The sequence below is a fragment of the Macrotis lagotis genome, chromosome 1, assembly GCF_037893015.1.
Source record: "Macrotis lagotis isolate mMagLag1 chromosome 1, bilby.v1.9.chrom.fasta, whole genome shotgun sequence".
NCBI classification, from domain to species: domain Eukaryota; kingdom Metazoa; phylum Chordata; class Mammalia; order Peramelemorphia; family Peramelidae; genus Macrotis; species Macrotis lagotis.
Genome location: NC_133658.1, coordinates 41,530,177 through 41,542,268, shown reverse-complemented (window position 1 = coordinate 41,542,268; position 12,092 = coordinate 41,530,177). Strand labels below are relative to the sequence as shown.

Genomic DNA, 12,092 nt, shown 5'->3' with positions numbered 1-12,092 from the left:
GATGCCCAATTCATTCTCATTGTAGTCGAGGATAAAGACTTAATTTGGAAGCAACATAGCAATCAGTCATTGTGGCAATCCTACGAGAGCTTCCCCAAAAGCTGGTGGGAATTTGCTGCATGGTGGTTTTGTTACATCTGTGTTGTGTTTCAGCTTGTCCGAATTGCCAAAGTCCTTGGTACAGATGAGTTATATGGATATCTGAAGAAATACCACATAGACCTGGACCCACACTTCAATGATATCCTGGGGCAGTAAGTAAGAGAGTGGGAGGACTTTATGGTTGAGCTGATTTCAGAGCTAGATGACAAGATTTGATAAAAGTGCAGCTTTAAAATGGCTTCTGCTTTATAGTTACATTGAAACTAAAACTGAACATTTTAATTTTTCATTGTGAGCCATGTAAATATCCTTTATTTGTCGGTAAATCAGAACTTTTTCTCCAGACAATATGAATATCTTGATTAGTCAGCATTAATAATCCTGGTTAACTCTATAGAGTTAAACAAAGGTAAAATGTAGAAAAGTGAAGAATGAGGGGGAAAACCAGGTCTTTTCCAGGAAAAGAGCTTTGTGAAACAATGGAAAGTATTATTGTAAAATTAGTAGCACTTCATGGAGGAGGTTTATTTACTACAGTGTAACCGTTTATAAAATATTGCACAGTCCTTCTAGGAACACACACCAAAGCATGTATTCTAAAAGTAATAATCAGGGTTGATTTATTGAAATTGCTTCATCACAAAATTGCATAAAGAATTGGGGGATATAGAAGAAAAACTCTAAATCAAATTTGAAAGGTTTAATGAATGAAAGGGGTTTGTTATTTTGATGTAGTCTTAGCCCTGGTAGAACTTGGGAATTACTTTAGTTCAGACACTAAGGCTTTATTCATCCTTCAGACACTCTCGAAAACGCTGGGAAAACTTCATCCATAGTGAGAATAGACATCTCGTCAGTCCCGAGGCCCTAGACCTTCTGGACAAGCTTCTGCGCTATGACCATCAACAAAGGCTGACTGCCAAAGAGGCCATGGAACACCCTTATTTCTGTAAGTGCAGAGCTCACTCTCTAGTTTGTATAAAGTTAGAGAGCATTGGAGGCTTGAGGGATAAATGTCCAACTGTCCTTGGAAACCATCATCAGCCAGTCCCTTCTGTCTCATACTAGGGAAGTCTGTAAGATGTCTACTTCCCCTTGAAGAAATGGGACTATTTACAGAACTGGAGAACATTAATTTGGATAGAATTTGTTGCCTGTGTGCTGTTAATTTAAAAGTTATGGAGCACCTAGGTGGCTCAGTGGATAAAGCACCAGCCCTGGAGGCAGGAGAACTTGAGTTCAAAACCAGCTCAGACACTTAATAATTGTCTAGCTGTGTGATCTTGGGCAAGTCACTTAACCCGATTGCCTCAAATAAATAAATTTTAAGTTATGGAACGTAGTTAATGTTGACTTACTGAGACAGGATCGGGGCTTATTAAAAATATATTAAAATAGTCATATAAAAGTGTAACACTAGGAAATGAGTATTTGCAAAAAAAGAAAGCAAATTGGATTTTCTGGTCTAACTTAAGCTTTTAATATTAAGGCTTGTGCAGTTTAGGTGGAGGCTTCACTGTTGTGAATTTTTATAGTCATTTGAATTTCAAGGTGTACTAGATAATTTTAATTATCCCTTCTGTGATTGGGATTGCTATTTGTGATGATAGACAAAGAGCTCAGGGTCTAGGGAAACCAATTGTGCTTCAATTCACTAAATTGGGATTGAAGCCACTGGTCACTCTGTCACTCTGAGTGACTTCTGTGCCTTAGACTGTCTGAGGAGTAGAGACATGAGGCAGAGCATTGTGCACTCAGGGCAGGAGCTGAACTGAGAGGATCCTTCCTCAGGTACTGCTCTCAAATCTCTGAAGTTCCTTTTCCTTATTTTTAAAATGGAGTTCAAACCTGGGAGGAGTTCTGTGAAGATCAAAGGGGATATTACATTGAAGGCACTTTGTAAAAGCTTAAAGTCATATCTATAGGTCAGTATTTTTGACTGGTAAACAGTACCAACAGCAAACTTGACTGTAGAGTCATGAGATCTTAGCCTTAGAGGAGGAGCCAGGGTTTCCTTTGGCCTTTGGGTTACTTTATATTCAGAGGTCACAGCAGTTCTGGGAAATGTTAATAACGGATCAAATGGTTATATGGTAGGAATGGTTAAACAAGTTAGAACATATGAATGTAATAGAATACTATGGTTCTATAAGAAGTGGTGAAGGAGATAGTTTCAGAGAAACTAAGAAGACTTGAATGAACTAATGTAGAGTAAAGTAAACAGAATCAGGAGAACAATTTACACAGTAACAACACTGTAAAGAAAAAAACTTTGAAAGACTCAGGAACTCTGATCGTTATAGTGACCAACCACAGTTCCAGAGGCCTTGTGGTGAAATGGACTGTCCTCCTCCTGATAAAGAGATGTGAAGGATTCAGAATGTAGACTGAGGCAAAGGCATGTTTGTTTTTTGGACATGACCAAAGCAGGAATTTGTTTTGCTTTACTGAGGATGAGGGTAGATAGGTAGGAGAAAGAATAATGTGTACCTGAAAATTAAATTGAATATTTTTAATTGATTTGAAGAATAATTTTCTGACCTGTTTTTGTGAAGTTTTCTTTTTTCTTTGAATAGTATTTATTCTTCAACAACACATTCATTTTTTGCTTGTTGATCTTTTTTCCTATCTTTCTGGATCTCTTAGCATTTGAAATGAAAAAAAAATATCTAAGAGGTCCTGGCCACCTACCTTACCTTTTCCCCTTGGCTGACATTAATTTTACTCTTTTGTAGACCCTGTGGTGAAGGAGCAGTCCCAGCCAAGCTCAGAAAATTCTGTGCTCTCCAGTGGTCTTACAGCAGCACGATGAAGACTGGAAAACGACGGGTAATTCAAGATTGATGATAACCAATAAAACATCCAACCAAAAAAATCTTGAAGGAAAACTACAGTGTGATATGAGAAATTCTGATCATTCCTTCTAAACGCAAAGAAGAGTTAAGAATTTTCTTTAGTTTATCAAAAAAAAGAATTCCCAGTAAACAGGGAATAGCCTACAGTCTGGCATACTTTAAGATCTAGAGAAAGACCTCTTTCCTTTGGAATGAATGGGAGATGAGAAGTTCAGAGTTGTTGGTAATGTCTTTTCATTTTACAGGAAAACACCATTCAGTTGACCAACCCAGCCAACAAACTGATTTAACTTTTCAAAGGGAAACTGGGGAGAGCTCAGACAACTTCCTGGCTTCTCTCTAATATCTTGGCTCTGCCTTGCCAACAAACTCTGACTTTTTGCCTTCCCATCTATTCCAAGGTGATCCTGGTTTCCTTTGGTGAGATCCAGGCTCAGGTTTTAGCAAAATGGCAGCCACCACTGATGCAAAGGAGATACTGAAAGGGGCAGCAATATCGTTCTTTCCTTTTTTTTTTTAAGCTTTTACAAATTCATATTTTACACATTTTCTTAATGGCCTGAGCTCTCCAAGGACTGTCCCTCATCACTGCAGTTTTCCTTTAAGTCTCCAAGAAATGAGAATGAACTGAGATCTTTGCTGCAAAACAGTCCTCTTGGGTCTCATCTGTCATCACTTTTGGTCTCTTGATGTCACTGCCCAGGGCAGTCATTCCCATCAAAAAATTATATGTGTAAGTGTGTATACCCCAAAGCTCACTGCATCCAGCACTGGTTTGTATGCTTGTAAAATCCGTGGGTTTGGGGGTTTGTTCTTTTTTTCCTGGCTTAGCCTTTTTCTGTGTCAGTGGTAGGAGAATCTCACAGAATTTCCTTGCTCTCAGTGTACACATATTTTAATATTGAAACATAGGCTTATTGTTTACAGCTAGCACTGTCGAGGAAGAAAAAACAGTGCCTCGTAATTGGGGTAACTAGGTTAAAACTAGTGGCCACCCTGGTTTATAAAAGGAAAAAGAGTGTGCCACCTTAGTTCATTCAGAAAAGACTTTGGATAAAGTATTGATGAGGGAACATCTTCCCCTTTTCCTCCTTTCCCCTGTGAAAGAAATTAATTCTTGTGGAAATCAGAGGAATGTATTCTTTCAAGTTCTGATGTATTAGATGCATAAACCTACAGTATTCTACTTGAATGAGATAAAAATATCATTCATAGGTCAAGAATCTGGACTAGTATTGGAAAAGCCCTGAAATAACTAGGTTACTGAGGAAGGGCCTGGGGTGGGGGTGGGGGGGTGGGCATGAGAATGTAGGACTTCAGTTAAGGAAAAGAGTGGCACCATTGGAGCAGGTGTGAACAGATTGGAATCCAGAAGGCTAATCCACCTGTGTTAGCAGAGGAACCTGAGCGCTATGATGCATTTTATGGGCGAGCCCTTGAAACTTGTCACCAGCACTGTGTAACATGGGTTGCCCTGTGGATCACAGCTGCCTCTTGTAGGTAGGTCTCTGCTGGAAAAAACTAGCCAGCAGCTGTGGAGACTTTACACATTTAGGCTAGATCTAGAAGTGTCTACCACCCTTTAGGATTTCTTTATTAACTATTTAATAATGCCATACTTTTTTATATAAGGTTAGATTGTTTGTTTGAAACATCTGTTTACATTCCATATTCCAATAAAGACATATTGGTATTGGTAGCAGGTCCTATCTATAAATGTAAATTCTATTTTGTCTTCTGGTCTGTGGGAATTTAAAGTGCAAAAAAGCAAAAACAAAACCCCAAAACACAAATTCCATTCATGTCAAGGTGAATTTACAGATGAGGAAACAAATTCCATAGCCAGGAAATGCAAAAGGATAAGGTTCTCATACTACCACTCTCAGGTCTACATTGCCTATCCTGCATATTGACCTATATGCCCAACTCTACCTTAAAATATAAATTAACTGAGTTATAGGATGTTTACATACATACATATATATATGTGTGCGTGTGTGTGTGTGTGTATGTGTATATATCATCCTGTATCAGAATACAAAAGTTTCCTATAGCCAGCTCTTGTACCTTTTCCTAGAGGGCAGTTCCAGAGCCAATAAAGGCTTCCTTAAGGGAAATGAGTTATTTCTTTAGCTTTCTGCTCTTCCCCCTGCCCCGGAAATAGCATCCTCTATGGAACCATGCAGAGCCCACCCTTAAGATGGGGTGGGGGGAGTTTCTTAGGCAAGTCCTGAAGCAGTACTCGTTTTCCTTTTTTTTCCTTATTTTCTCTCCAAAGTAAAGAACCATATTCAGAAGGAAAGTCACCTGATTGATCTGATCTCTCTGTGCTTCCCTTGCCTTGACTCACTCCTGAGTATCTACAATCCCACTTCACTGGCCTGTTGGTGGCATTTTTAATCTCAGCTTTGACACCGGATTAGATCCTTATTAGAAAGAGCACAGAAAAAGCTTGTGAGCCATCCACCCTTTCTGTTCGAGCAGTTTCCCAGCAGGCCTTGTCTGTCTTTCCACTGCTTTCCCTTACAGTTTGGTTGTTCTGCAGGATAGTCAATATGGTCTGCATATTTACATACCCCTACCTCAAAACAAACAAAAAGCTAACTGCCCTAAGCTGTTGGGGCACTAAATTTAATGTAGGGTCAGATGCTTTTCTTCTGGTTAATCACAGCTGCCCCAAAGGGCATTACTTGATTTAATGTAACTTATTACCTTATCTTAGAAAAAACCTTGGTGATCTATAGGATATCCTTAGTCAGTGGTAATTCTTGGACTAGATCACCTCCCAGTCATTTTAAATTGAAATTCTAGCTGATAAATTGCAACAGAAGCAAAGTGCCTTTGGTCAATGGAGAGTAAATCTATACTTTCCTAAAGAAGGGCAGAAGAACATGGAGAGAATGGAATGGTATTGCTGTTAAAGTTAGTATTTAACAGCTATCTCAGGTACTACCCATATCCCTAAGCCCAGTTGGGTGGGATTAATATATGTGATGGTTTATTAACAATGAATAAGCATCATTTCAAAGCAAATTTTTTTTTTATTCAAAAGTTTTTTGGAGCTGCTAAAGACAGTGAAGTACTTGTAATAGTTCACTTCTCATAGACATTAATTAGCCTTACAGAAGAGCATGCTTCCCCCTCACCTGTCCTGGAATTGGACAGTAATAAAGTGAGACCCATCCTCATCTTTGTTCCTGCCCCCACCACCACCATGGGTCATTAGAGTAAAAGAGAATTAAGAAGCCCAGTTTGTCAAGCCCAGTTTGTCAACCTCTTGATGAAATGGGGGTCCTTCAGCTGAGTGTCCTAGTCAAGGGATTCTGTGCTTCAGAATGCTGGGGAGGCCTGGGGCAGGTAGTGTTTATTAGTGAAAGTATCCCAGTGGTAGGCCTTCCAGTAAAACCCTTGCTTTTACAGAGGAGGATACTGAGTCCTGGGAAGGAGAAGGACCTTGACCATGGCAATATGTTAGGTTTTGAGTGATTTTATTACTGAGAATTGACTAGGAGTCAGGGATGATCTGAATTGAGAACCCTGCCTCAGGTACTTCCTAGTTGTGTGACCCTGGACAAGTCCCTGCACACTCATCAGTCTCAGTTTCCTCATCAGATGAGATAACCGATGTAAACTGAGTGCTTTGTGAATCATAAAGGTGGTCTGGATGGGCCAGCAAGGCCATCAGAATGAGTTTTTCTGGAATGCTGTGTTTGGAGAGGAACTAAGGAAATGTGGGGACCTTTGGCATAGGTCCTGCATGGTGTGCTAGGGCATGCCATGGTTTGGGGAATGTGTGTATTAAAAGAATCAATGTCCTACAAACCAAATCAGTAAAGAAGCAGGCACTTGAGGAGAGGAGAGGGATGCCAGAAAATACTCTTTAAAGAAAGCAAACTTGGGACTGAGTCAGCACAGGTGGGTTCTGAAAGTGTGAGCCACAAGTAGAGGGTCATCCTTTCAGAACCCAAGTGGGTAAAGTAATAGTCTAAGTTGGTACTGACCCCATGGAACAGACTGGACAGATCTGTCTGAAGTATGGGATGGAAACCCGGGGTTACTGCTGCCAAACTACGAAGGGCATGACCAGAGCATCTTGTTGTGGGAGGGGTGGGGAGGTAACAATTTAAAACCCAGGTGATGATGGTTAACTTGACTTGTTGCTGGATCTGATGAAACCTATGTTTAGAACAGACCTGTGATACCTTTTGTGAACCCTGCCTGCCTATAAACATGGCTAATAGTTTTAAAGTCTAGAGGCCATTTTATTTATATATATATATATATAGATAGATAGATAGATAGATAGATATATGTATATATTTTTTAGGTTTTTGGAAGGCAATGGGTTTAAGTGGCTTGCCCAAGGCCTCACAGCTAGGTAATTATTAAGTGTCTGAGACTGAATTTGAACTCGGGTACTCCTGACTCCAGGGCCAGTGCTCTATCCACTGTGCCACCTAGCCACCCCTAGAGGCCATTTAAAACAAACCACACTTGTTAAAATTGTCACAACAGCCTAATCTCAACTACAGACAAAAATTCCAACTCTTGAGTTTGATAAATTATTAGAAACTGAAAAAAAATATTGCTCTGTTGGAGAAAGAGGTGGATGAATGGGAAATGTAGTGAGGTAATATAGTCCTGTATTTAGTCTCCAATAGTTGCTATACTAACTGTGGTTATTAACTATGGATTAAGTCCCCCACCCCCATACCCTGGAAAGTGGAAACCCACCTCAGAAGGAACATATAAGTGATGCATACTATTTGGGGAGAGAAATAGTAGCTAATAATAAAGGTTTAATTGAGTAGGGATTTTTTTAAAAGTCGTCTTTTTACAGTACCAACAAAAGGGCAGTTTTTCCTGCTGGCCGTCTTGGCTGAAAATGGTGCTTAAGACTTTGGGGACAAATTGTGAAGCCCACCTGGAAAGCTGGATAAGCCATCAAGAACTAGAAATGCTGACTGTCACCTGATGTCCGAAAAATCACACCCAAGCTGTGAACTAGTTCAGACCAATGACTCCTTAAGATCCGTGGCCACATATCACTGTCTGATCTCTGTGCTGCTGCTACTTCTGCCCTTAGAGGAAAGGGGAGAAAAACTCCATGTTCAATCAAGCATGTTTTCATAAATAAAAATTTTAACAACCAAATGATGTGGGAGACTTGGCTGCTGGTCGCTATGAGAACCTTAATTCTTGCATTTCCCATTTCTTGAGTCTAATTCTTCAGATCGTGTACATGGTGTTTGCATTTGATTCCCATGATTTGAAGGAGTTGGAGGGGATCCGGTTCAGAATTTGCCCTTTTGCTGTAGACAGCATCACTTGGAAGAAATCTTTGGGCATGTCCTACCTTTTCAAATTGAGTGTCTTATTCAGCTGCTCACTTTTTGAGTGATATGGGTGGCCTACAATGCTGCTTTCAGAGCATGGGCAATAAATTGGCAGTAGGTTTTGCTTTTCATTTTTAAGTTAAAACATGCATAATTCTTAAAACACTTTTCCCTTTCAAAGTCAGAATCCTGAAAGTTCAGCTTCCTTTCAATTTCTTCTCTATATTCCTGCACATCCTCATTCCATCCAGATCTCACAAGGAAAAGCTCCCAAGGCAAAGAACTTTTTAGGATTATTCATCCTACCTTCCCACATCCTGGAGTTTTAGGGAGGCTTAATTATTTCTCCTCAGTTCTTACACCCCTGCTTTTATAGATTCATCATTATCTGAGTAGAAGCCATACTAATTTTTTATCTTAAAAAATAAAATTTTTACAAAATGAATTGACTGCAGACACGAATTTCTCAGAGAACCTTGAGGGTCATCATCTCTTCTGGTTCAGTTGTGAGACAACTTTAAAGAGCTTTTTGGTATGTTTCTGGCTGTACGACTTTATCACATGAGTTTAGAGGGATGGGAGAAAATATGCCTCTTTTACTTCTTGGACCTCAAAACCAAATTCTTGCTCTTAATTCCCCCTCTCCTTTAAAAGAATAGATTATTACAACCCAAAAGACTTAACTCCTTTTTCTCTCTGGGGATTCCTTGTCTTAAAGAGAGGGGATCCAGAGTTTGGCTGCTTATTTGGTTGCCAGTCTTCCCTTGATGGTAACCCCCAAACAACCCCTTAAACAGCCTCTAGAATCTGGAGAAGCCTAGATCATAGGGCTGTTAAGAGGTATGGAGAGGCTTGTCAATCCATAGTACAGCAAATCACTGAACCCTATCCTAATGATGGGCATGCTGACGCAAAGCTTGCTATTGAGAAGCAAGGTGGAGAGGGCAGAGGGAACTAGAAGAAAGCCCGGAGCGATCCTACACTCATCCAACAAAATGACCAGTATGCTCTTTAACTTGCACTTGGAGCTGGTTTTGTGAATATAAAGTTGATATTCCATCGATCAACCAGCCTAAATAGTGGTGGAGGCATGCCCTTTGAAGTATGATGAGCCTCACTAACCTCATCTCTTCCTCCTCCTATCTTTCTCCCCAGGTCTGATGCTGTTTCTCCCACTTTTCCATAAGCAGAACAAGAACCAAATCAAATGTCTTAAAACGTGTGTACAGAGACCACATGCAGCGGACAGACACGTCATGGTGACAGGTTACGAGAGCAGGAACCACACCAGCTGAATGGCAACCAACAGTTTATAAAACAAACCTTACTTCTGAATGTAAAAGGTTCATACGCCTTTGACTTCCTGTTGACTTCCTTCTGACCCAGAAAGCATGGAAAATGTGAAGGGTATGCAAAATGGTTGTTGGTTAATGTTGCTCCCCACTTCCTATATCCTCACCTCAACCCATTGACCTTTGGCCCCATGGTCCCCCTCCCCCCACTTCCCCAGCAAACTGTATTAACTAGCTGGCCACAAACTCCACAGTGGGGAAATGGGGGGAACTATATGGCATGATGGACAGTTATATATTATAATTAAAAATTATATATTATTGAATAAAAGTTTTAAAAGAAATGTATGAAGAGTTTTCAGTATGGAAGGAGCTATGAGCTGAGACCCAGAGGGGCAGCTGAGAATTCCTGAAATGGTTGTGTTGAAATAGTGACCCCGGTGGACGGGGTCCTGTCATGTTCTTGGCCAGAATGGAACAAGGACAGATCTAGGAAAAGATTGTGACAGAACAGTTTTGTCTAAAGGGACTCCTCGGAAAGATGTCGAGCATGAGAGGTATTTGGTGAGCTCATTCTAGGGATTGGGCTCACCTCAGAGAGTGGGGAGCAGGAACATTCAGTGAAATGTACACATTTCACTTTATTCTCTAAACTCCCCCTGTTTTAATCTTCACAGGCCTTGATGAATAAGAGCAGCCTGTCTCATCATAGGGAAGAATCTTTTCTTTCCCCAGCAGGTTGTATCACTGGCTATTATTTTAGCTAGCAAATAAAGCTTGCTTTGCTCTGAACAGTGAACTCAGGAAGATTATTTAGCTTTTCCCTTCTCTTCCCATTCATCCTCCTTTCCATCCCACATGTGCCATCCCACACCTTCCATCTTCCCTATTTCTTCCTCGCCTCACACCCCTAATACTTCTGAAATAGTTTTGCCATAAGGGTTAGAAGCTTTAGAGAGAATAAGTCCTTTATCCTGGATAGGGGTCTCAGATCTGTGGGCCTGCCTATTTTTGAACACAATCTGAAGCTTGAAGACTTCAGTGAAGTAGAATTATAAGACAATGGATCAGCAAAATAAGTGACTGTTCCACATGGAAGAAGGGGACAAAACTGGAAAATTTGTTTTAAAATAGCCCCACCCCTTTTTTTTTTTTTTTGCCTTAAGCAAAAGTCAAGTCAAGGCCTTTATTTCTCTCCTGCCCCTCACCCTTCCAACACAAACAGATCCAATAGAAAAGAAAGTTGGTGAAAATGGGAGATGATCTGTTTTCCTTAATTCTGTCTTTCCACCCCAGTTATAAGGAGCAATAGGAAAAAAATTTAAATTCCTGAGTATTTAATTGAAGCAGATCAGTTATGATGTAACCTCAGTCTCCATTACTAGTCTGTTCCCACGGCATTATTCTTTGTTTCAACAAGTGCTTATCTTGAAATAATGTAACTGTAAACAGGTGTGTATACCCTTTTTCCCCCCAACATATAGGGGGTGGGGAGTTAATTGCCAAGATGAGTAGGTTCCTTTCTTATCTGTGACTTCTCAGAAGTATTGGAGCTTGAGGCTGTAGCATTTTCAGCTAATGAACTAAAACCTGGGATATTAACAAAAGTATTAACCTAGTAGAACTCTGTACAACTGAATTTTGTGTTTCCTGGCACCCCCTCTTGCTTCGTTTTCTTCTAACATCCCCCAAATTCAAGTTCTCTATTGTAAGGCTACCTCTGATTCAAGGTTCTGCTCATCATTATTTTTTGATTTCCTGACTCTTTAAAAATGCATTATAGTACCTCTTTATAACAAGTACCTCCCTGTACCGTACGTTTCCTACCTTCTAAACCTTACAGATGTGGTTCTTTGTATATGCGTGTATATATAAAACATGTATTTATTATCCGTGTGTTGGCCTGTGTGTGGATATATGTATCAATCCAAAGAATACTGTTATAGCTGGCGTGTATAGCTTATGGGTTGTCTTTTTTTTTTTTAAGCACCATGTGGATCTTTAATATAGACTCTGTCCTTTTAATTCAGGTCAGGGTCTTTCATAGCTTCTGGACCTGTTAAATGGAGGGGCGGTTGGTTTAGATCACAAGTTTTTAAGCTAAGGTTCTAAGACCCCTTAGTTCATGAATAGATTTTAGTGGGACCATGATCTTGGGTGGGGGGGGATGATGTCTTTATTTTCATTAATCTCAAACTGAAATTTAGTATTTTATTAAATTATTTACAAATATTATTTTGAGAAATTGGTCCATAGGCTTCACCAGGCTACCCAAATGTCCAATGATTCACATTAAAAAAAATGAAAAATAAAATAAAAGATAACCCCTGAACTAAACAATCTCCCACTAGAACTAAATGATCTTTTTCAACCCTAACATTCTATGGCCCCACGATCACTTTTCAGTCTGGGCCATGATTATCAGTGTGCTGAACCCTGGAAATACAAAGATAGACCAAAAAAAATAAAAGTTCTAGTCCCTGCTTTCAGCTCCCAGTTTAATGTGG

At 39.9% G+C, this 12,092-nt stretch overlaps 1 protein-coding gene across 3 annotated transcripts in view; it reads left to right on the top strand.

Annotated features, from left to right (window-relative positions):
- Positions 1-11,475, top strand: part of CSNK2A2 (casein kinase 2 alpha 2) — a 39,816-nt gene extending 28,341 nt beyond the window's left edge. For 2 of the 3 annotated variants that reach the window (XM_074198935.1, XM_074198919.1), the window contains 4 exons: positions 154-254; positions 903-1,051; positions 2,838-2,931; positions 9,449-11,475. In XM_074198935.1, coding sequence (XP_074055036.1) covers positions 154-254; positions 903-1,051; positions 2,838-2,914 — 327 coding nt within the window. In that variant the 3' untranslated portion in view covers positions 2,915-2,931; positions 9,449-11,475. The other variant, XM_074198925.1, reaches the window with a different exon arrangement.
- The last annotated feature ends 617 nt before the right edge of the window (positions 11,476-12,092 follow it).